The 25631-nt window shown below is 37.1% G+C and overlaps 1 protein-coding gene across 2 annotated transcripts; it reads left to right on the top strand.

Annotated features, from left to right (window-relative positions):
- The first annotated feature begins 505 nt into the window (after positions 1-505).
- On the top strand, positions 506-23888 carry rhpn1 (rhophilin, Rho GTPase binding protein 1). Of its 2 annotated transcripts, none has more exons than XM_015397882.1 (16): positions 506-716; positions 871-967; positions 3651-3766; positions 12872-13000; positions 13643-13718; positions 14540-14617; positions 14897-15021; positions 16414-16580; positions 17328-17515; positions 18493-18679; positions 19066-19191; positions 19291-19485; positions 19566-19642; positions 21435-21581; positions 23247-23399; positions 23483-23888. In XM_015397882.1, exons 1-16 carry the CDS (start codon positions 697-699, stop codon positions 23690-23692), a joined length of 2091 nt encoding a protein of 696 aa, XP_015253368.1. In that variant the 5' UTR covers positions 506-696; the 3' UTR covers positions 23693-23888. The 2 variants fall into 2 exon arrangements, with proteins under 2 accessions (XP_015253368.1, XP_015253369.1); XM_015397883.1 differs by having other exon boundaries at positions 507-716; positions 18493-18649.
- The last annotated feature ends 1743 nt before the right edge of the window (positions 23889-25631 follow it).

Here is a 25631-nt window from a genome sequence, read left to right as displayed (position 1 = left end):
GCTACTTTCATTCATAATACGTTTCGATCTGAGTGCTTTCTTTAGATTTTACTATTATTTCACTTTCGTTTAAAAAAATAAGGGAGTTTCATTTTTACTTCAGTTAGGCTATATGATAGCAGGTAACTTGCACGTGCTGAAAATGAATATATTTGAAGCAAACCGTATCCAGTGGAAACCAAATAAAATAATTTTAGCATTGAGATAATCCTATTAATTGAAAGCAAAGAATTGTAAATACTTATCTATGGCCTGTTTTTAATGTGCAGACAAGGACAGGCTGCTGCAACCTTCTTGGAGCCAGTACACAAGCCACTGCCCCTGTAGTAACCATGACAACGACTTTACAAGTGGGGAGGCGGATGGGTACGCCTTATCAAACTTGTGATTGGTCAAATGAACAGCCTTCCCTTTTTCTAATTTGCCAGATTTCTTGTCATTTAAAAAATTCGCTTTCTGATTGGCTGGATTCTTTATCCTTGCCCCGCCCTCCCTGAGTAATCTCTTTCAGCACTCTGTCTGAAAACAACGAGAAGGCTTTATGCAGAGAAGAAGTGTTCAGGCTGGCTTGTTTTTTAGGGGGAAAAGCTTCGCCAGGCTTTGGTTTATTCTTTGATACTTTTGTTGAACTGCTGCTTGTACGCTAGCTATGCAGCTTTAAGGGATGTAGGGGCCGTTTTCAGCCGCCGGGTTACGATGGAGGGACCTGCCACAAGGCAAGTGTTACCGTTACTTATTAGAAGTTGTGACTTATGCGCATAAACCGTGTTTTTTTCCACTACCAGAATAAATGGAATATGAAGCAAGCGCTGCTGCTCGATGAGTAGTTGACAATAATATATTTAACGAATCAAACGTCCCTCTTTACAGAGAGTTGGAGCTGACTCTTTCAGACGGTGCGTCAGACGACGACGACATGCCCGCGACGCTGCCGACAGACGGCGGCCACAGCGGGAGCATCCGCAAGGTGAGACCTGGTGCCAGCCACCTGTCCAGGTTTATCACAACAAACTATACATGAATCAAAAGCTAAACTTATTTTAGTAAACAGTTATATAGCAAGGGTGTAACTTTGTGATGAAAGTTGGTGGCGACACTCAGGTGGGGGCTGATAGTTACTCCACCTGAACACTTTCAGTTTCAGTCATTTCCAAAAATGAGCTCATATATTTATTTAATGCTTTCCTATTGTTGAGAACATAAGAGAACTATAATACACTAATATTTATATTTATAGATGGAGAGATATCTTTTATTGCATTATAGGGCCCAAAAACCTTAATGTATAAACAAATAAGGAATAACAGCTGATTTCGATGCCAAAATCGATATATCATGCATCCCTAGAAGTACAATTTAAATTCCATCCATCTAGAAAAATATGGATATGCTTCATTTTAAATATAGAATAGCATTTTTTTTTCTTGTAAACTTGGAGATATATTTTTTTTTTTACATGTTGCATATCCCAGTAACCTTAAATCTGCAGCTGTCCCTACTTCTCTCTTTTCTCTGTTTAAAAAGATTTATGAACCTATTTACTAATATAATGATGCCAGAAACAAAAAAATGATATGTAGAAGCTCTGCAGTCTGATTCTATCTGTACAATAAGAAAACATGTTCATTTTAACCTGTAACTGGGAGTCACGGTTCTCTGAGAATCCCAGCTTTTTTAACTATTAAAGATAAACAAACTATGTTTTCTCAAGCTTCTTGCATTATAATACTAACCTGTATAAGGTTACAATATGTTGCCATTTTTAGCTGAAAAAGCTCTGTATGTCTAATGAACAGATTTTTCAGTAGTATGATCTCTAATTTTTTTAACCAGCCGGTCTCCTAACTTTTACCTTAACATCGAAGTAGCTGCTGGTTAATATTCACTGAGTGCTGCTGTGTGTCTCTCCTCCAACCACGTAGCTACTTTGTACGCAGTGAAATGCGACTGCAAATCAAATGACTCAAAGCGACAGATCCGATGATGTTACACAGAGATGCAAAACATGGGAGCAGCGGGAGAGAGAAAAAAAAAAACACAGACTCAAAATGCTCTGAACACAGACAGCTGCACCAACCTCTGTTACCTTTGGCTAAAGTAAATGAGCGGAAAGGGGGAAAAAAGTGGAAATTATTGGTGGGGACATGTCCACACCTGTCCTTCAGAAAGTTACACATGTGGTCTAGATTCATTGAACAACTTGGTGTAATTTATGTCCATCTCTGCTAGTTTCAATTAATCTGGCTTACAACTAATTATAACACATACTTCTCTAGATGAAGTTCTTAAAATATGAACCAAATAGGATCTTTATTGCAGATATGTTATGTTTAACCTGATCATATGGAAAATAGCTGACTTGACAGTTGTTTAGCATACAGTCACTTTCCTCCTCTCCATGCAGAGTAGGACATAGAAAGTCACTGGTTGTGTGCTGTAAGGAAGCATGCTAAGGGAAAGTTGAGTGGAGGAAAAACAGTTATCCAAGATGCAAAAACAGCAGCTAACCTATCCAGGACATGGGCTGCAACTGCTATTTTATACGTGTTAAGATGCTTTAGGATCAGAGACGTGGAGAGAAAGAAGTGGACTGCTGCTCAGTGGTCCAATGTCCTTTTTGAAATAAAGGTACATTTTAAGTTTCCTCTGGAGTCCCGAGAAGCTAGAAGAAGAGAGGAAAGACAGAATCAATGCAACTCAAAGACCAGTGTGAAGTTTCTGCTATTTTGGGAAGAAACTGTTACAGCTGCTGCTGTTTGTTTGATTTTTTTTAAGCCCCACATCAGCACAGTCCTCTACTGCTGCAGATTATTAGAGAACATCTTATAATCTGTGAATATGATTAAAAAAAGAGAAGGTCAGGGATTATTCAACAAGTCTACTCTCCACTCAATCTGTCCTAATACCGACCCTACAAGCCTTTACCTTAAGAAATACATTTGTGAGATAATAGGCTGTGGGAAACTACCAACAGGATGAGGATTTAGGAAAACATCTCATCAGTTTGCTGATGCTGGGTTCTGACCTGAGCAGGTCGTTTTTGGGGAGGTGCTTCTCTATAAACCCGATTGGTCTTCTGGTTTAAATTGATTCTGGACAGCCAGAACCAAACATGGAGAAGTTTCTTTTAGTTCTTATGCTGCGCTAGTTTGGAAGAAACGCCTAGAAAATAGTGAAAATGCTAAATTGCTTAAATACTTTTTTATTTAGATTGGCTTTCGTCCGTGTTATATTAAGATCATTAGTTATCAGTCCAACTTTCATTTTTTATCATTCTGTTTATGTAATCATCTCGTTTTAATTATTCATCCTTTTCTCTGTAATTATCAGTGTTACCTTTATTCCAATTCAATGTACATTTTCTTTTTTCACAGTTCCAGCACTTTGAATTATCTTGCTACTAAAAAAAAGTGCTCTATAAATAAACTTGTGAAGATATGCTATTTTGCTGTCCCTGATCTAAGGTGATTTTAGTTGCTATTACTAAACCTCCCTCCTGACCTGTAGAAATACTGATGAAATTCTACTTTAAAATTGTTTGCAGATCATCATAACTCTGATATCAAAGCTGTAAAACCTCATTTTGTGATTCTCTGCTGAATGTAAAAATAAAAGATTTAGCCTCCTCTGGTTTAATGTTTTCTCTGTAGGGATGCGATCCATTCGCTCAGACTCAGCGCAGTAAACTGCAACATCGGCGAGCTCGAATCAACCAGCAGATTAACAAGGAGATGCGGATGAGAGCAGGAGCGGAGAACCTTTTTAGGTAAGAAGCAGGAACTTATTTCACCAACGCCTTCCTGTTTGTCTATGTTCTTCACAGGGGTGGAAATTAAACATTTTCATCAGCCAAAAATTACTGCCAATGCTCCGATGATTAAAAATGCATTTTTTTTTAACTCATAATGTATTAAGTAAGCAACACCAATCACATATAACAACGTATGTTTTTAGATGCTTCTGAAAATGTTCTTAAATGTGTTGAGGCCAGAACACACCACATCCGATTTTGCGTCGAATTGTGTTGTAGAGGTCCTTGCATTTAGCGCTCATTGAAAATCAATGAGGATGAACACACCTGACACGATTTTCTGCAAGGGGGCTTCAGTATCTCCAACTGAGATAGACCCCATGTCTATTTTAGTCAGATTACGCAGAAATTCAGCAGCAGTTTCATTGGTCTGATAGGAAGAAAGACGTAGTTACAAAGGCTACGCACCACAGCTTGAAGTGACCCAAATGCGATTTTTTTGGCCCGTATCTGACCTGTATCTGATCTTTTGACGGCTTTCTGAACAACACAGATCCAATTTTTTTTCTTTCAATGCGACCCAGGCCACTTGCCTATGTGGTCCTGAATCCGACACAAATCTGATCTTTTTAAGTCCAAACTGTGTCTGAACGGCCAGGTCGCATTCATCTGACCTGAACGCCATTAATACCCGACAAAGGCCAATATTCTGGGTCTTGCTATGAAGAAGCGGCAAGAAAAACAACAACCATGGCAGACGATGATGCGGAGAGCAGTATTTAATCTTGAAATCTGAAAAGATTGTGTTTTTATGGTTGGGAAAGATAGCTAGATGCGCTCCAGCACTACAATCCATGTTTACTTCCGTAAACACAAAGCATGCTGGAATGTGACGTCATTGCGTCCTTTACTGCACATGAGGGACACTTGTGTTGTATGACTGCAGCTCACATAGGAGATCACATACAAGTCGCATTTGGAAATGTTAACGGCAATGCAAAAAAAATCGCCAAACATACTCAAAATGTGCAGGGTCATCTCTGAGCACACCATTTCACTTTTTTGCCACCAGTTCACTGCAGTTCTTCCATCAGCTTACGCTTTCTTTCACGTTTACCCATCATTGTTACCCAACACCCAGCTTTCCACATGTTTGCCTGCTGTGTGTAAAAGTAGCTAGCAGCAACAGCCATGATTGACACAGCTCATTGTTTAATATGCATCACTAGGGCTGGGTAAAAAAAATAGACTTAATCGATTTTGAATCTATTCCATCACATTTTCGCAAAATCAATGTCTAGTGAATAAGATCGATTAGTTTTATAGTGACGTGCGTGACTTTCACATTCAAATGAGCACTCAAAATACTTCAAGCCAGACAGCTGCAAATGTAGCTAATAGGTTGATTGAAGACATTAACAAATGGAGGCTGACCAGCAAACACTGTGTAGTTGTTGCAGACGACGCTGCAAATATGGTTTGTGCATTGAAGATAATGCAGCTCATGCATGTCTGCTGTGTCCCTGCTGTGTCATGTCTGTTTGCTCGAGTGAGGCTTTTTCACTTTTCACAAACAAGTTTGCACTTTTGAGACAGTTTTGTTCCCATCTCAAGTTTAAATTGTCCGATTTACAAGTTTGCACTTTGTGTTTAATATGACAGGAAAAAATTAAATACATGAGTATTTTGAAACACAGTTGAACCACTTTCATTATGGTAAAAACAGATTGAATCGAAATTAATCGATTTAGAACGGTATTAATCAAAATCGAATCGATTCAGACTTTGGTGAAAATACCCAGCCCTATGCATCACGTGTAGCCTTGTCCCGGAGGGCTTACCGTACAAACAGGAGAAGCAGTGCAAGTGAAATTAGACACTGCCGTCGGACAACATGCGGTGAATTATAAATGTTTTAAATCAGGTTGGGTCCGGATTAGCCAGCAGGTTGGTCTGTATCCAGACCGCGGTCGGCTAATCCGTGAATTCTGATCTAGCTGATCATCTGATCATTTAGCTAGACCATCAAACTTTAGTGTAGCTAAACTCACATGGAGCGTTTATATTTCACTGACGAATACAATTTCAGTGACGCTTGATTGACTAATGATTGTAGCTGATAGAGATTGTCAAGTGTGACAGAATCTCCATATTTTAAAATAAATAAACTAATGATGAGTGCAGGCCCACATTTTATTAGTGTTTCACTTTTCTGCCAAACTGACAACTATTTTGCTAGAATTCTCTTACTAACACTTTCTAATAGGGATGGAACGGTTTATGAAAACCGTCCGAACTGTTCGGTTCGACTGTCTCGGTTCGATTCGCGTGTGTTGCGTTCGGTTCATCCGCTGCTTCTTTTTCTAATAGGCGAAGAGTGTATACTCCAGAGCAGAAGGTGGCGGTACTGCGACCAAAGCCAACCACCACTAGTAAACAAGAAGAAGATGCTAAGCAGCGTAGTGTAGCAGAAAAAAATCAGTTGTTGTGGAGAATTGTGTGGGTATGGCGAGTGGGAAAGAACAGGAGTTGGAAAACGCGCCAGCAGCACTTTATAGGTCTGCTGTATGGGACCACTTTGCATTTTGAGTGACCTACAATGACAGCGGAAAGAAAGTTGTGGATAAAATTGCAACAGTGTGCTAGCATTGTGCAACATGTTTTGTTTATGCTAACAGCAACACGACCAACATGTCAGGCTAACAATCAACATATACCGAACCGAAAACCGTGACCACGAAACCGTTAACCGAACCAAACCATGGATTTGGTGAACCGTTCAACCCCTACTTTCTAAGAACCTGATTAATTCTGTGAAAAGGAGCCTACATTTGAACAACCTAGCGAAAGATGATTTTAACAGAGCAACTTGTTCAACAGAGGCCCAGTTGAATGGAACTCAGGCAAATATGGCTACCCTGGCTCAGCTGTAGTATGTATGCCAGGCCCTTTGGGGGTGCTGTTACACTGCTACCAAATTGCACAAAAAATGTAAAAAAAACAAAACAGAGACATTGCTACGATATCACCCTTTAAGAAGGAAGGAACTCACTTCTACAGATGAAAACACAGAAGCAATTATTTTATTTTTGGTTTTCCAGTTTAAGAAATTATTGTTTATAATCTACCAAAATGCTCATTTCTGGCGGATGGATGCACCACCTGAAGCTCGAAATACCTGGATGCATTCAAGCTGTTTTTTGTGTGGACTGGGAAAAATAGGAAAATCCAAACAGTTGTTCAAAGCTCCCAGTGACGTTTCGACCGCAAGATCTTCCTAAGGCAACTGTCTGTGTGGACTGGGCCTGAGAATCATTATTACTACATAGCTTAAAGATTTTACACTAAATGAGAATTTTTTTAGGTAACATGAAACATTTACACCTGTGATCTCACCCTGTCAGTTTTACCAAGCCAAAACAAAGTCCTAGTCTTCTTCTTTAACATTTTGCAAGGTTGGAGCGTACAGAGTTTGGAACTCTTGCCATTCCTTTTTACACCATTAATCTAGATTGTCCATAGTCGTGGGTTCTCTGTTATGTTATCCTCTCTTTAGCTCATTCTACAGACATTGTTTTTTTTTGTTTTTTAGATTTAGATCTGTGGAGGGAGCATGCAATGAAATAGGGCAGACTTTGAATGAAAAGTTTTGTTCAGTTTCCTGTTTAAAGACTTTCAAAATTTCAATTTGCAGCAAATGGCACCTTTTTTTTTATCCAACATCTCTTATTTGAGTTTATGATGCACCAAACTCTAATCAGATGTATAAAAAGATGCATTAATGCCAGTCATTTAAAAACAACTATTAGTGCCATTTAGCTATATTACTATGAACTATTTCAGCTATCTCGTGGATCTGTCTGTTTGTTAAAGAAGCTGTTAGGATTATTTTTCTGATTGTAGAGGGTGCTTTGTTAATCGGTTGATCTTTTACATTTAGGTCACCAGTCGCTCTTGCTACCACACGCTATCTCTACCTGCTATTGTGCTTCTCTTTATGTTCACTGTGCATCAATTTGCATGTTAATTTCTCTACAGGACCTTGGTTGTCTCCCTTTTGTCTCCTTCTCTTATGCTTAGCTTGTTATATTTATTCTGTTTAAAATGCATCATTTGGCAGAGACAACATAAAAAAACTACAAAACTACAAAAAACTGCTAAGGTTTTTACCACTCAAACAACACTTTATGTTGTAGATGTTTTGCTAAATAAAAGGAGGGTTTTTAAGAGTCTTTGTAACTGTTCATAAAATGTCTTTGAATCTCTTTACTTTGACGTTTTTTTAACCAAAAGAATGTTCGTCTTGAAAGTAATCATTTCGGCAGACCTTTTTTATAGTCTTTTTGAGAAAAGCTTTAGTGTAGAATAGTCTCTGTGCAATGGTTGCTTAATATACACGTAGGAGGCTGAGCTTGCTCCCTTTTCTCATGAGGATGGATTCATAAGCAATGTTCAACTATCTGCTCCCTGATTCATTTTGTGTCTTAATCTGATAGGATCTAGAAGAAAGTGTCCCCAATTTAAAACTAATTTGCTTTTCTTTGAACTTTTCCTCTGGACTAAATAGTTTTTAGATATATAACGGCTGCTCTTCACTTGATAAAATGTTTTTTTTTTTGGAAAATGTTTTTATTTTTGGTCGTGGTTGTATTTAGAATGTACTTTTCATAATGATAACATGTTTTTAGTAAGTTTTGTCTTAAACAGCCCACAGTTAAAGAGATGGGGTGCATTGTCTCTCTCTCTACATCACTGAAAATTGAACAATAAAGCTTTAGCTACTAATGAACAAACATTTGTAGCATTTTTAGATGAAGCCAATGTCTTTCTGGTGAAAAGACAATATATTGGTAGCAGAGGTGATGTCACACTATGTGCAAGAGAGTGATGTCATTTCCAGTAAAAACAGGATTTTACTGGTATTTCAACACACAGACAGCCTTATTTTAGAGGTATTTAAAACTACTTTTGCCTATCTTATTTAGTCAATAAGCAAGTCAAAAGGTTACATGACTGACTGTGAACATAATAACTTTGTAAAGCGCATAGATTCTGTCATAGCTCAGAGAATTTCAGCTAATATTTCAAAATTTGGAAAGAATAAAACCAAGTGCTGTGCTACACTTAGCCTTCTGGATTTTAAACTATTTTGCAGATTAAACTTTGCATTTCATTGATACCATTAATTGTTATCAACTTTGAATGAATTTTACATGACGGAAAATCCACAGCAGCTAAAGCTTACATGTGTGTTGTTTCCATTTAGGTAAACAACTAAGCCCCAGCCAGGGTCAGCAGTTGTTTCCAGAGGATTCTGGCTATTTTGCAAAACTGTGATGACTCAGTCCGGTGCAGATAATTAAAAGAAAAGCACTCCCGCGCCTTCTCTTTGGACGCTTGGTCACAGAGACAAAGAGGACCCCCACACAGCCCGTCAGCCTGTAATCAGCCGGCTTTGTGTCCGCCTCCCGTCCTGTTCCCATGCAAAGATTCCCAGCAAGTTTCACTGAGCTCATCCCCCCACTCATTTGTCTGTCAGCCTCCCCCTTCTTAGTTTGTTAGTGTAGTCCACATACGCACACACACAGGGAACTAGCAGCTTTTAGTTTTACTTTGCTCACTTGCTTGCTCATCGGGGCGCTGGTCTGTGGGGGGTGTTCGGATGTTCAGTGTTCTTGACGTTCCACACACAGAGACGGGGGTTAGCCATTTAGGTCGGTTTCAGGTTTCCTCTGAAAACTTTAGGATCTTTGTCTCTTAGGTTAGTCAGTGTTCTTTTTTGTCTTTGCCTGATGTGCGTGCAAATGGGTGTGAAGGAAGGGGATATTTAGGAGCTCATTTAAAGCTGACTAATCAGATTGCCTCTGGCCTAAGAGTAGATATAGTTGTATCCTTGTTTGCATGTTTAGACTTGGGAAGGGAGTGACTAATAAAGACACTGGCAAAGGATAAGAGCTCTAACTGTTTGATTTAACCCTATTTTCCTGTTCAAATCTAAGCTACAAATATGTTCATAAAAAATGTTTAAAATTCAGTTTTGGTCGGAATTTTGTTAATTAGTATGCATGGACCCTTCTTACAAACCAATACTGTAAAGCTGTACATTTGCATTTATAGGATGGGGAGATTTTACTTTTATTTTAAGAACAAATCATACAAATTGATAAGAGTCAATTATACTGGACAGTGTTTATAATAGAATGAAAAATATATATTTTGGGGCCGAAAAATGCAATGAAATAATTGGAAAATCCATCCAGGAAAATTTAGAGAAGCAATTAACCTAACAGAAATGTTTTTGGACTTTGGGGGGGAAGCCGTAGTACCTAGAGAGAACCCACTCATGCTTAGGGAGAACATGCAAATTCTATGCAGAATGACCAGGGACTGGGATTTGAACCTGTAACCTTCTTGCTCCAGGGCAGCAGTGCTACCCACTGTGCAGCCCAATTGGAAGATCATTGTATAAAAAAATATGTATAAAATGAAAATGAAAAAAAATATAAAGAGCTGCAAATACTATTCATTTATACTCTCTGTTCTTGCAATATAATTGGAGTTGGGTGTCTTTTAATCCAGAATTAAAATATGTCGAGAGAAGGGAGGAGTTATTTCGGTCAATGCATTATAAAACTAAAACTTAACAGGAAAAAAAAGGTTTTTAAGATGGAAATAACACATTGTTTTTGTGTTTTTTCTCAATATTTATAAACACTGAGATCAGCCTTAGACCAAAAGCAGAAAGAAAATAAGACTTCTATTTATTTATCCCAAATTATATGATTATTACAACAGGTAGATTATATCACAACACCTGTTTTCTTAATATCATGCAGAATGTTTTTTTTCTTGATAACAAAAAAAGGGTATGAATATTATCATCAGAAAAGGACTTAGGTTATCGCAACATCCATGAAGGGAAAATGGGTGAGAAAAGGTCAATTGATTAAAACCAAATAATAAATGTCTTACCGGTAAATTAGTTTCATCCAAGCGACCTTTCTGCTGTTTATCTTGTCAGGAGACATTTACTGTCTACACATAAAATGAGAAAGAAATAACCTCTGTTGTGCACTTAGTATTTCCCTTATATTTACAGAAGTTAGAAAATGTCTTTCTTTCTTTTTTTTTCTCCTGACGGATTACACAGAGAAGCTAATGAAGTCAGGCACCGCTGACAATAAAAGTCCCTGAGATCAAAGAGTTGGGAAATTTTAAATCTTTAGCTTCTTACACATGGATTCATTATCCATAAACTGCATATTTCTAATATTATAAACTCCTAATGTATCAACCAAAACAATTCTGTGTTTTTGTTTTGTTATGGTTGAATATTAGCAGCAGCTTTAAGTTTATTCTAATTCCAGTTTATCCTACCATTAAACCAATGAGATTTGGAGGGGATATAATTGGAAGGATTTTTTCAAACCATTTCTCTGCCAAACTAAATGATTTCCCAGAAGTTGTGGAGCAGCAGCATGAGTTGGCTTTGCTCTGGGTCAAGTATGTGTTTAGAGAACGGGTGAGGCTCGAATAGACTAAAAGGACAGAGTAGAAAGTGGAGCTCAGAGCTGAATTCTGTGTTAAAGCCTGCGGTGAATAAGAACATTTTTACCATTTTAAAATAATTTCTTTAGGCCTCCAAGCTTTGTTGTAATGGTTGGGTGGAGCAAAAAAGCAATAGATAATGTCCCTGTAGTCTGAAATGTAACTAAATTTATAACATATTGTTTGTTTTTTTTACCCTTTGCTCATCTGAATAAATAGATCAAGTGCAAAATATAGGTTCACCCAAGTCTGAGCTTCAGAAAGTTGATAAAATCTTTTCAGTATTTTAATATGGTGCATTAGTTTATGGGGCAAGAGTGGCTGAGGAGGTAAGGGTTGTCCTGTAACCTTTGGCTTGTGGATTCAAGCTCCAGCTCCTTGCTGCTGGTGGTGCGTGGGCCTGATAGCGTCACTAAGGGCCCAGAAGGACAGCCTTAAAGGGGAACACCTTTTTTTTTGTTTGTTTGTTTTTTCACATTGGCCCTTGATTTTACGTTATTACATCATGTTCTACTCACCCATATGAGTTTTGTGTCATTTGGAGCCATTCCAAAGATCTTCGGTTTCATAATCCAAGTTACGTCTTCCTATGGGCAACGACTTGAAGGCACAAACTGAACTGTTCATAATGTATCATTTATGGTACGCCAGCTTTCATAACATGTAGGCGAATCACTGTCCCCCGGTTATATTTTTTATATTTATATTTTTTTAAACCAAAGCGGAGTGTGTATGACGTCATCCGAGCGCCGGACTGGAGTTATGACAGGCGGCTACGCGCTACCCCTTATATTCATTTGGCTAGCTAATCTGAATCGTTCAATTCCATTGCGATAGCAAGATCATCTGTGGTTGTAGCATTAGACATCTTCCAAGCATGTGAGCAAAACTAGCAGTAGTTCAGCGGACAGGATGAATGATGGTAGCCGGCGCGCGGATGACGTCATACACACTCTGCTTTGTTTAAAAAATATATGAATATAAAAAATATAACCGTGGATGTCTGGCGGACAGTGATTCGCCTACATGTTATGAATGCTGGCGTACCATAAAGAATAAATTATGAACAGTTTAGTTTGTGCCTTCAAGTCATTGCCCATAGGGAGATGTTACTTTGATATAACCTAACCGAATATCTTCAGAACAGCTCCAAATGACACAAAACGCATATGGAGGAGTAGAACATGATGTAGCTACAGCTGCCACGGCAGCTGACATTCACATCAGTATCAGTATCAGTAAGCGGATGATTAAATATATTCTAAGGCGCTTTAGAGTCTTTGGACTTAATAAAGCACACAAATACAGACCATCTAGCATTTTACCATTAAGCCGATTTCTAGATTTAGTTCTATCAATCTTTAAAAGAAACATAAATTATACATAAACTAAGAAAAAAAAGTCTAAACAATGATGCCATATTTACCTGGAGTCTAAAACAACACCAAGGTGTGCATAATTATTATGCAGCTTCTATTTTTATAAGAAGGAAAAATGTTGACAATTCAGCCTTTTTAAGATTTGACTTATATATTTATTATTTATTTATTTATTTATTTTTTTTTTTTGTAGGGCAACAACTAACAACAAGGTAAAGGAAACTGTGGCTCTGGAGCTCAGCTTTGTCAATTCCAACCTGCAACTGCTCAAAGAAGAGCTGGAAGAGCTTAACAGCAACATGGAGATCTACCAGACAGACAGGTATTCACTCAGACACGATTCAGTTTATTCAGAGTTTCTCACATGCATTCTAGGCCAGACTCATTAAACTAACTATAATTGGCGAAAACAAGTGGCTGTTATATTTCTGTGGTCATGCTCTAATTAGATTGTTTATCCTCTGTCCAGCTATGGTTGAGATTTTATTATTTTTTTTTTTTGCTTTAACACTAGACTAACACTAACAATAAGTCTAACACTTAGGCGTATTTTAAGTGTAATTTATGGATTACATTCAGCTGGTTGTAATTGTGGCAATTTCCCCCAGCTATAGCACTACTAATGTTACCTGTCAGTAGTTTTTTACCCCCTCCACTGTCCTAGGTAGGAGGAACGATAAATGTCCCCCCGTTTGTGTCTTTAATGAGCCAGTCACATGCGTGCATGCTATGTTTTAGTGTCATAGTTAATGGAAGGGGCTGCCTGGGTTGTTGAGCGGGCTGCAAAGCTTAATAATTGTTTTTAAGTTTGTTAGCAGGATCAATCGGACACACACACACCCCCTACTGGGTATTAAGATGAGCAGATGGCATGCGGACTTGTCCTGTGTTTGAAACCTGCTTAGTGAACATTAGTGCTTACGTATGACTAAGACCAACAACGTGTATTTATGTCTGCCTGCAGTGATGCCATCAGTGTTCCCATGATCCCCCTTGGACTGAAAGAAACCAAGGAAGTGGATTTTACTGTTCCTATCCAGGTGAGGGCATTATTATTATTATATTAGTAACTGTTTTGCGTAGAATAAACCTAACTTGATACCAGATAAATAAAAATTTTACTTTAAAAAATACTTAAAAGCAGTCCTCTGGTATTTTACATATACAGTCCCTTTGAAACCGATCAGACTATTTGTCTTTCTCAATTTCTACTATGACAAATTGAGAGTAGAGCATTACAGATTTAAATAGAATATGAGTATTTTCCCTGAAAATCAATAAAGAAACATAAACTTATGCAGCATTGTTTTTATTTAGCTTTCAAATTTAGTAAAATTGATTTTATCACTAACTAAAGCTGGAAGAGTAGCTATCTTCTGATCAATTGACAAAGCAGTTTACATTTGTATTCAAAGTAAATACCATTCAAGAATACATTTATTCAAGTAATTCAGTTAAAATATTAAAATAACCCTGTATATTACTATAAAAAAAGCTGTCATATGTGGAAGCACTGTATATACTGTATATATCCCATGCACCCATTTCTTCTTTTGGCACATTCTTCTTCTTTGACTATTTGAGCTGATGTAACAAGTACATTCCTCCAATGTGAGATCAATAAAGTCAATCAATCAAAATCTAATTCATAAGATTGATTACCCATGGAATAATGTTTTTTTTAGTTATTATATCTTACAGCCAATTAGAAAAGAAGATTTAGTTTCTCAGAAAACTGAGAAACTTGCATGAAGATCATAAAAGAAATGTGCGGCACAGAATCAACTCCTGCTTGTGAAAATATATGAAACTATTTGCACCAGAAACAATAGATTTTTCTTGTATTTCTCCCCTTTTGTAGGATTTCATCTGTGAGCACTATGGAGAAGACAGCAGTCAGTACGACAAGGAGATCAAAGAGCTGATTGATCTCAGACAGGTTCATTAAAATACAAGCAAACTTTATTATTGAATATGCTTTTATGAAAATGATAAAACAGTATATCTCCTTCAATAAAAGAAACCTTGACTTTTTTTTTTCTTCTTTTTTTTTATTACTTGCTTTGATTCTGTTTTATCTTCCTGTATTTTAATCATGTAAAGCACGTTGCATTGTCTTTGTACTGAATTGTGCTATACAAATAAATTTGCCTTGCCTTGCCTTGACAGAATATTTCTCAAAGTTTGAGCTTTCTGTTTTTGTCTTTCTGTTTGTCAGGCGATGCGTACACCCAGTCGTAACCAGGCTGGACTAGAGCTACTAATGGAGTACTACAATCAGCTGTACTATTTGGACCAGCGCTTCTTCTCTGCACACAAGAACCTGGGTGTTTACTTTCACTGGTACGATATTTGCATTTTTTTTTAAATAACTGCTTTTTTACATTTTTTTAACCTACTTTTAGAAAAGATAATGTACCGTTTATATGGTGCTTTACAAAGTAGCAACAATCTTCACACATTTCACTTTTTTTTTTTAAGTTACAAACAAACTAAAACAAACTAAAGACTTTTTAGACCAAAAAAGTATAGCATAATGAGAAAGTGAAAGTGTGAAGAGATGTTGTTTTTCTTGTTTTTTTTCCTAAACAAGGGAATTTCAAGTATGCCTCCAACAGAGCTGGCCTACAGCATTATATTTCTTTCTATTGAACTCTTTTATTATAACTCCAGTCTCTGCGGCAATACAAGAAAAGGTTATTTGTTAACATCAGCTCCTTGCTGGGCCAGAGCAAACTACATATTTTGTGGAGACCTTGGGGCACAGCTCAAAATACTGAGTTATATTCCTTTTTTTTTTTCTTGAACCTTGAGAAAAGGTCAGATTAGCATCAGAACTCACTTTCTGTGTTCTGAGTTTAAGCAAGTTGCTGCTCTGCTCAGAACTAAATTCACAAACAATATTTTCCTCTGAATACATAACCCAGTTCCTATCTTTTTATACCAAAAAAATTATTTTAAAAAAATCACAAGAGATAGTTTATACGAGCAAAGAGGGAGATTGTGAGATTTACTATATTACTAATCATTTGTATAAATAGTTTATTTGTTTATTTATTTTTGTTTATTTATTATTGGGATCCCCATTAGCTGTGCTTTAAACCCAGCTACTCTCCCTGGGGTCCACATCATTAAAATACAGTATACAATGTAAATTCATGAACATGTTTGACAGATGACAAATATCATATACATATCAATAAGACTGAACATTCATAGAAAAGGGGAAAGTTACAATTTAAAATGTTCACATTTTATGAATAAGTTACAATAAATTAGAATATGAAACTATTTCATTTATAGATAAGTTGCTCCTAAAAGCTAAATTATGCTAAAAGCTAAAAGCAAATTTATGTAAAATTTTTATGAGAATTAATGGCAATGAGTTCCATTCTTTCATTGCTCTATAAGTACAGTAAAGGTGTATTTGAGAAAATTAGTTTTCGCCCTAGAAATTACAAATCGTCCTTCAGCTGCATGTCTCGTGGCATAACCATGAGAGTCCAAATTATTCTTAAACTGAACAAACAGAAACAAAGGACTCTGGAGTTTTAAGATTTTCCACGTAATACAGTAATACAGTAGTAGTAATAGTAATTAAAATAGTAATACAGTTCCAGTCATGATCCTATCTTGGGCGCTTATTTTAGACTCTTGATCATTTATATTTTAATCCATGTAAGTTGCTGGTTACCTTAAAAAGGTAAAATTGCTTCCTTCTTACTCAACCCTCAGGTACGACTCTTTGACGGGGGTCCCATCGTCTCAGCGCGCGCTGGCTTTTGAGAAGGGAAGCGTGCTGTTCAACATCGGAGCTCTTTACACGCAGATCGGCGCGCGCCAGGACCGGTCTGCTGCAGACGGCATCAACAAGGCCATAGATGCCTTTCAGCGAGCTGCAGGTGCTGAAAAATCTGATTTTACTGAATTCTAAAACATAAATTTACCAAATTTTACTGAATTCTTTTGTGGACTCAAAAAAATAAAAATAAAAATCTAACTAAAAAAAAAAGAGTTTGAAGCGTCTCAGACCAATTTTTTAACCAAAATATTTTTTCTTTCTCATAATCCTTAAAAACAATATAACTTTCATAACTAAACTACTGAAGTTTCCATTACATGCCAACATCACTGAATGTTTTCAGTTTCCACTGTTATTTCCAATCTTTAAAAACTGTGTCAGGTGTCTGCCATCCAAACAACAGGCATCTATGTTGTTCAATATTCCCTCAAACCATACATCTTTGTATTAAAGTGTATTTAAATTCTAAACAAACAGTGATTGTACTTAATAAATCTATAACTATTATTATAAATTATTCATTTTCCTAATTTCTAAACCACACAGGTAATTTTGTTTACTTTTATAAATTTGTTTTATGTAGGACTGTCCAACATTAGTTATTGTGTCATTAATGCATAATTTATAATCTTATAGTCATGGTCATTTAAGAGGAGGTTTTGCTGTGTTTTCTTTTGTTTTTTCAGTTGTGTAGCTGAAGCAAACGTTTCAGTATGAATAATGTTTGCCTTATCATAGTAGAACCAAATTATGAATAAGATTGTAATCTGATTATTGTTTTTCCACTTCTCAAAAGGTTTACTTCAGTGATTCACAGCCTATGACACTGCTTCTGTTATCTTTTTAGGTGCATTTAATTACCTAAAGGAGAACTTCTCCAATGCTCCAAGTCTGGACATGAGCGCTCCGTCTCTCAGCATGCTGGTCCGTCTGATGGTTGCTCAGGTGCAGGAGTGTGTGTTTGAACGCACAACAATCACCACACAGGACACTAAGTTTACCTCCCAACTCCAGCTGGCACAAGAGGCTGCACAGGTGACTTAACTGTTTGTTTTTTTGTATCCTGGATAAAACTGGAGATTTACCAAACGGCCTTTTGATGTTTTTATAAGTTTGTTCTGCTTTTTTTTTTTTTTTTTCGAAGGGTTTAAAGACACTTAAACTCGTTTGCATACATTTAGATACAAAATGTAATTTTAAATACAACAGATCTACAATAAAAGATCATAGTTCTGAATTTAACATAAAAGGATGCATCAAGCTTAAAAGCTCTATGTATATCATAGTGAACCTAAAGAACTGTATAGAACACACTGTTGGTAGATGAAAGGTTGGATTTCCCAGTCCTTGACCTGCTAATCACCTGTCCGAGTTGGTCAAGAGAAATTTGGCTAATTTCAGTTATTGGGGTATTGACACTTATAAAAACACCTCACCTTATAGTGTCCTTTGGCATTATTAAGCTAGCATTTTAATTGGTGCTATAAAAGCCCCGTGTTCTAACAAGGTCAGTGAAGCAGTTTTAGTGCTAATATTAAATATTATTCATTTATTGACAAGCATTCTCCCCAACCTTCTGGATGATTCTGGTTTGATTTATTTATTTATTTTTTCTGTTGGGTTTTATTTTTAGGAGTGGAAAGATACTCAATGATTCCTCTCTATTTCAACGGTCCTTAAAGATTTTTTTTTGCTCACAATACCTTTTAGAATTTGTTACATTTGACTTTTACACCTCTAATCTGTATGTAAATATCTTACTTTGTTTTTAACTTTCCATAAGTTTATGTCTCTAAAGTTTGTTTTTTAGCTTGTATTCCTACAATACATTAATCTTGTAAAAGTATAAAATAGATAAAGATCTTCCAGTAGAAACAGGGAGATTAATTAGTTATTAAATAATAGACTAAAGTTATTTAATTTGGATAAATTAAATGAGGTAATTTCTTTGTTTCCTTTGTGAGTGTTATTGTTTTATAACCAACACGAGTCTTTGTCCACGAATTGTGCAGGTGTCGGATGTTTACTCACTAGTGCATCAGACGATGACGCAGCCTGTGATGAAGGACTATGTGCCGTTTTCATGGGCCGCCATGGTTCAGGTCAAATCTGAACATTTCCGTGCTCTCTCGCACTATTATGCTGCTGCTGCACTCTGCGACCACACATGTAAGGGAAATATCTCCTCTAAGATTTTAGGTGTAGTTTTTTAATTTGTTGACTTATTGTGTACCTGACCAGCTGTCTGTCCGTCAGTCTGTCTGTAAACCTACCTATCCATGTCTTTTTTGTGTCTTTTCTCAATAAATCCAGGCATTTATTTTATTGTATTGATAAATCGTTGCTTTCAAGTTTTTATTTTTAATAAAACTCTTGACCTAGATGTTTGTTGGGGAATAAAAAGAATCAGATAAACAAGTCATCCATATAGAGAAATACTTAAAAGCCTTTGATTTAGTTTAGATCAGTCCATCCTTAGTTTTTATATTTTAACAGCAGCTTAGAAATCTGGAAATGTTTTACTTTTTTTCTTTTTCTTAAACCACTTAAGTAAGATTTCTAACTTAGCTTGATATTTCCTGTAGCATCTTCTGATGGGGAGGAGTGTGAAAAGGAGGTTGATAAAGCCTTCCTCAAGTTGTATGTCAACATTTCTTCGGGGCAAACTCTCAGCCAGATTCTGGAGGATCCTGAAAAAAGGAGAAAGCTTGGTGAGTTCACCTGTTTCAGTGGTAGCTACATCACTGTCAATGTGGACTTTTAATGACTATCAGTGCAGACTTTTAATGTGTTTCCTTAAAAACTTTAAGGCAAAGCCCACCTTCGGAGTGCCGTTATGAGGCATGAGGAGGCCATGCGTGTCCACAGTCTGTGTAAGGTCCTGAGGAAGATGGACATCCTGCAAGATGTGCTCTGTCAAATGCACAAGCTGTCCTTGGAGAAATATTTAGAGCTGGATCGAGAAGATGACTTTGATGAAACAGCAGAGGCCCCAGAGATACAAGGTGAGATCCCACTAACAACTTAAGCATAGTGGATTCTGATCCATTCATGATTAACTGACTGTAGCTTCCTGTGTTGGCAGCTCATACTCAGCAGAAACCAGACATCACTCCACCAAGCTTCTTTACCGTCCAAGTTACTGACATCTTTCAAAGACTGGTGAGGAAAACCCAGAAAAGCCTTTCGAGGGAAGAGACAAATAAAAGGGACTGCTTTTCGAGTCTTTCCTAAGTTATCTCATGCAGGAGTATAACTGGTCTCCATGCTTTCTTTGATTTGTTACCAATAAAAGGAACAATTTCAGTGTTTTGTAACACGTTGGTTTCAGTTTAATAGTTGTTAAAGTGTTAGATAGTTTTTATTTATCCATACTTGCAAGTAATGTCTTCTTGGTGAGCGTTGCCATGGAGAGCTTTGATACACAGCTGTTATTGACTTTCCAGCCTATAGACATACTGGGTAGAATATCTCTGTGTAAGAATCTGGTTAATCCTTTTCAATATTTTTATTAAAGGTATAGTGGAGGATTTTCGCAAATTCTTGAAAAGATCTGCCCTCTCCAATTAAAAAAAAAGCACATGCACAACCCTGTACCTGCTTCCGAGAGGAGACACCTATTAAACGTGTGCGATAGCCTGCACCACCCCTTTTCTCCTCATGCACGCTCTGTTTAAAACTTGCTGTTTGCATCGCTCATACAAGATCACTTTCCAAAAGAAGATTTGCAATTTTTCCACTATGTCAGACTCTACACCCCTGAAAAAACGGGACGAGCACTTAGGATGTCGTTATGTAAACATATCACCAGAATGACTGACAATAAGAATGACCACTTATTTTGTTGATCCACCTGCAAAAAGAACATCCTTCACTATACCTTTAAATAAACATTACGGAGGTTTCTAATTATACTGCCTCCTGTGGCCAAAACACAGAATGGCAAATGGCTATTGTAAAGATATTTATTCATTTAAAAACATACAAAATGTCTCTTTAATGTTTACAAAGATATCAATCAAGACAAGGGTACAAAATGTTACATAGACATACTGTACCCTGGTATAGTAAAAACTGTCATCAATAACATGAGAAACATCAAACGTTAAACTCCTTATGAAAACTCAGCAATGCTTCAAAATGAATGGAGGAGAAAACAGAGAACCCGTTCATGGAGGATCAAAAATCGCCAGCAACTACTCTGATAGTGTTCAATCAGAGCTACTGCTGGTTGCATTCTGCTCCTGACACAATTGTCTGCTTTCTTTGTATGGTGTGCCTGAAATTACAAGGGAATAAATAGAGAAGCATTTTTCTTTTAAAGCAAAACATCTCAAATAGAATGTGTTTGATCCAAACGAACCAAGTTAGAAGTTATTGAACATGTTTTAATGGGGGTTTTTTTAGCCTGAAAACAACAAAGGTGGTGGAAGCATCATGCTCTGGGCTTTCTTTTCAGATTGAACTGGGCTTTTTTCCATGCAGGATGAAATTATGAATAGAAAAAATTTCAGTCAATCTGGACCCCAGAACTGTAGAGCTGAATGTGGAGGTTAAAGATTGGCTGAACCAGTGCAAAATGAAGGTTTAGGAATGGCCCAGTTGGAGTTCTGACCTAAATTTGACCAATAGATTGATTGGGCTGCAAGAATAGGAGCATGGATTCCATATATACTCAGTCTGCGTTCGAGGCAGAGTGGATACATTTTTGTAAGTCAAGATGCGACATGATGCGGCAAAGTATTCTTTTAGGGATATGTACTCTTTAAACCAGTTTTATTTTTACTGATTATTTTATTTTAACACATTTCTCAGTTTTGCAAAGGACCCTCTACATGATAAATGTCACATTAACATAAACATTTTGAGTTGACATTGCATATTAAAAACCTGATCTTTTCAATGACATTTACATCTCTATATAATAATAGCAGAACCATTTGCTGTGTTGCAGGGCCCCTTGTCAGTGTTCTGTGCAAGAGCCCGCTGGGGCCCCACACGTGTGATCTGCCTGCAGAGGAGAGAAGGTGGGATGGGTCTCACACTCAGAGGGGACTCCCCTGTCCTGGTTGCTGGAGTGGTTCCTGGGGGCTGTGCAGAGGTGAGGCTGACTGGAGGAGGGATCTAAGCATCAAGGAAGAACTAAACAAACAATTAATCCTCTGAAAACGATTCAGATGGAGCAAAAGTTTGTGTCTGTTTTTCTGTTTATGCCAGATGTTTAAATAATGTAGCACTCCACATGATTTGATTGGATGGTACCTTGATTGAGATTAACAGACAAGAAACAAAAAAAATCTTACTGAACGCAACAACAAACAGCGAGTTTGACTTTATGAAAAGAGTAGACCTTGTTATGAAATGTGAAGCCTACTAAGTAAGAAGTTAGGTTGAGAAATACTGGAAAAATAAACCTGCAGATATCAATTTAAGAGAGTTGTGTTTTATTTTTAACATTAAAAAATCCCAAAATCTTTTTCAAGACATCCTTTTTTTCTATATCATTTTTTCTATAGTTTATCATCCCACATGTGCAGTCATTATAAGACAGTTATTAATGCATTAGCATTACTTAAACATCCATTTGTATCTTCTAGAAACTACACATTTTTATCATTGTAAAATTTGCATTAATTTCATTCCTAAAAACTGCTTGTTTGCAGCATTTGTCTCACAAGTACTTTTCAGAAATATTCAGGCTATTAGGAGGATATTGATCCTCTTTTGCTTTCACAGAGGATGAAGATCTTAGCCACCAAGACCAGAAGGCCCAAACCTGGCATAAGCCAGACTGATACATGTCGTTCAATTTTAACTCACAATGTCCATGTGGAAATGCTCAGGAGGAAAGTGTTTGCAAAAGGGAGGGGCATTCACAACAGTTCTTTGTGCTGATTGGATAAATCACAGAGTGACACCTGCCTCCCATGTCAAGCTTTTAGCCAATCAGAGAAGCAGTAACAGCTGCGATTGTATCACATCCTTTAATCCTATCACATCTTTCCAAATCCGGTTGGCCCAACCTCAAAGACACAAATCGCATCCTTTTAATTGTTTTTCAAAAATAGAGCGTATTCCAGCTAAAACCAGAGCAGCCACCTTTCTTTACTTCAGCCTGTACTTCAGATTTGTGAATTCACAAATCTCGCCAGAATTCATCTTGCTTGCAAAGTAAAGAGAACCCAAGATCAGTGCTAAAGCCATTATTACAGTAAAAAAAAAAATTGTGAGGGAAAATGTGGGTTAATAATAATTCAGAGTTATCACAATATCTTAAAACAATAGCACTCTCATTGTTTCCTAATGTTGGTAAGCGCTGATACCTTTAAGTCTAACAACCTCTTCAAATTCAGTGTGTTCCATAAAAAAGTAAAGTCTCCTGTTATCTGCTGATGTCGGTGCCCCTCTGCCAGAATACAGACGTGTCTCAACATGTCGCAGAATATCCAGTTTTCTTTATAATCACTTCTTGTTGTGCTTCCTCTGACTCATTTGTAAATATCTCAGTAATACTATTACTTAAGTTGAATCCTCTTCCGACAACAAACTTCCACACCAAAGAGTGTTCTTTTTATAAAGTGATAAGTCCTAATGGATGATTGGACAATCCTCTAATTATTGAGTCTTCATACTGGTTGTTCATTGATCAAAGCAAATAAAGCTGAAAAACCAGACAGTTTTTTTGTGCGTCTTCATTAAAACAAAATACCCTCTTTTTGAAGGAACAAATGTTCTCATTTTTACCCATTTTTTGTTTGCTGTTCAGGAGGCAGGACTACGAGAGGGAGACTATATTGTAGCAGTGGATGGACAAGACTGTAAGTGGGCCAAACATGGGGAGGTAGTCCACATGCTGAAGAGCTGCAACGACAGAGAAGTACAAATCAGTGTGGTGACGCTACACTCGCATGACATCCAGGTAAATGGGATGTTTTTATTTGTTTGGATAGGCAGCGAATGCAGAGCTGAGAGAAGTGCAAGAAATTGTTTTTGTCCTCGCAGGTAGAGAGAAAAGCCGTCATGCTGTCCCACTGCAGCGACAAAGAAAACGCTCGCCAACGGCTGCTAGGCGGGGCCAAGGGACAGAGCTCCGCCTCTTTGTTGAACTGGAACAGGAAAAAAAAGAGGGAGGGCAGCGGTGTCACCAAGAAACTTGGAAGCACTTTTAGTTTGTCATTTGGAAACATCCGTGACGCCGAGGCCATGTACTGAGACAAGACTGTGGAGGAATAACTCAGGGATCCACAGCAGCAGAGAAGGTACAGTGAGGAGCAAGATTTGGAGCTGAGCTAGGAAACCTCAGCTGGAAAGGCACATTTCTACGGCGAAATGGACTACTGGATTATTTAAAAGTCAAAATGTGAGTTTGTTTGGCTAATAATGCCTGTGGAAACACAAAAATCTAGTTAAAAACTAACTGTGATGTAAGCATGTATGACAGTCTGCTTTAAAGATGGTGTGGCTTTGTATAAGAAATATATATACAAAAAAATGTTTTGTATCAACAAACAAAATACTATTATTTTTCTATACAGTAAATTAACTGTAACTTAAAAATACAAATCAAAAATAATAATAGGACCAGAGGACAACCATAGCACTATAAAAGGGTGCTAGTCTGAGGATGTCTTTCTGGGTTTATGTTGTTTGATTTCTACAATATGCTGAAACAGGTGAAAACATCACAGATATAGTTTCTGAGCTCTATGAATATTTTCCCAAACTCTGAAGGCAGCTTTTTAAACATGGTGGTGGTTCAACATAGGGTTCTTCCAAACATTATAAGAATCTGTAGTTTTCCTCAAGCAAGAAGCAGAAATAGTTATTTTCCAGGTTTCCACTATATTCAGAAATAAACAAGATAAGCTGCTCAGCTGGGAAGTTTTTAGTGGAACACAAATGGATCACATTTCTACCTTTTTTAAGCTTATTTTTGTTTTCTTTTTATTTCCTTTGTCTCCTCGGCATCAGTTTCTTGTATGCAGGACTTTGAATGGGACATTTATTAAATGAGGGAAAACATAGTCCTCTTTATAGGTACCTGTCTTTTTTTGTGGTACTAAGTTTGAGATTCAGAAAAAGCAGCAATCTTTAATGTCTTATTACAAGCGAAGAGTGCTGTGAGTAAAAAAGTGTAAATATTGGGAAGGAAACAATCTGTCACATTTTGACAGGAATAAAATCAACATAAGCTTAATCTGTTTAACTAGACAGCTCTCTATGACATGGTAACTATAATTCATAGCCTTACTTTGTTAGGTCATAGGTGTAGGGGTGGCGCTTTAACACATACTGTCCATTAATGCTGGACAGCTAATCAGTGAAGCACTAAAAAAACAAAAAAAAAAACAATCTACCAGTTTTTTGGTGATTTCACCCTGAGGGAGCATTTCCATTTGCCTCCTGACACACCTAACCCCCCTGATGAGGCCCATTCTGCAGAAAGACATTGTCTATTATATAAACTATGTGAAATATTTAATTGGACCAGCCTGTTTTAAAACAGTTTGGAACAAGAGCGAGTGAGATACTCACTGGCCGGGAGTTTAAATGAAAGATTTTTAATAGAATTTGTAGGAAATCTACAGACTGATTAGAATTCAGAGGAAATGACATGAATCCTTAGAGATCTACCAAACTAGCATTCTGGTGCAGAAACATAAAAGTACCGTTTGGTACTATTCTGAATGACCTCTGGATTTGAGACAATAATTCTGTTATCATTCAGCTAAACCTTGCAATTTCTGCTACTCTTGACCAACGGCAAAATGGCATTATCCCTGCCATTGCTCCCAGCAATATAGCTTACATTACATGAGCGAGGTTTTATTCTTTGAGATTTAAATGCATCAAATTGATACAGCTGTCAGTCAGACAGTAGCTGCAGGTGTGGAAAAGATATTGTTGTAGCTAAAGGCAGAGGTGGGTACTAATTAGCAACACCTAGTTGCATTTACTCAAGTAACTTTTCGACAGAAATATAGTTTCACTGCAGCATACTTTTTACTTATGAGTAATATCTTGATCAAAACACTACTCTTACTTTGGTAAAATATTTGGCTATTCCATCCATCATTAGTAACTTAACTAACAAGCTTGTTTAAGTGCTCTAGACTCGACTGCTTTTTTAAAAAAATTTTTAAACAAGCTT

Source organism: Cyprinodon variegatus, unplaced genomic scaffold (genome assembly GCF_000732505.1).
Source record: "Cyprinodon variegatus isolate N-32 unplaced genomic scaffold, C_variegatus-1.0 Scaffold895, whole genome shotgun sequence".
In the NCBI taxonomy this organism is placed as follows: domain Eukaryota; kingdom Metazoa; phylum Chordata; class Actinopteri; order Cyprinodontiformes; family Cyprinodontidae; genus Cyprinodon; species Cyprinodon variegatus.
Note: the sequence above shows the minus strand (reverse complement) of the source record. Positions and strands in the feature narration are given on the sequence as shown.

Coding starts and splice junctions, on each gene's coding strand:
- rhpn1 (XM_015397882.1), top strand. CDS start 697: ATGGAGGGACCTGCCACAAG. Junction 21,582..23,246: donor TTCCTGGGGGCTGTGCAGAG/GTGAGGCTGACT, acceptor TTTGCTGTTCAG/GAGGCAGGACTACGAGAGGG. Junction 23,400..23,482: donor TACACTCGCATGACATCCAG/GTAAATGGGATG, acceptor TTGTCCTCGCAG/GTAGAGAGAAAAGCCGTCAT.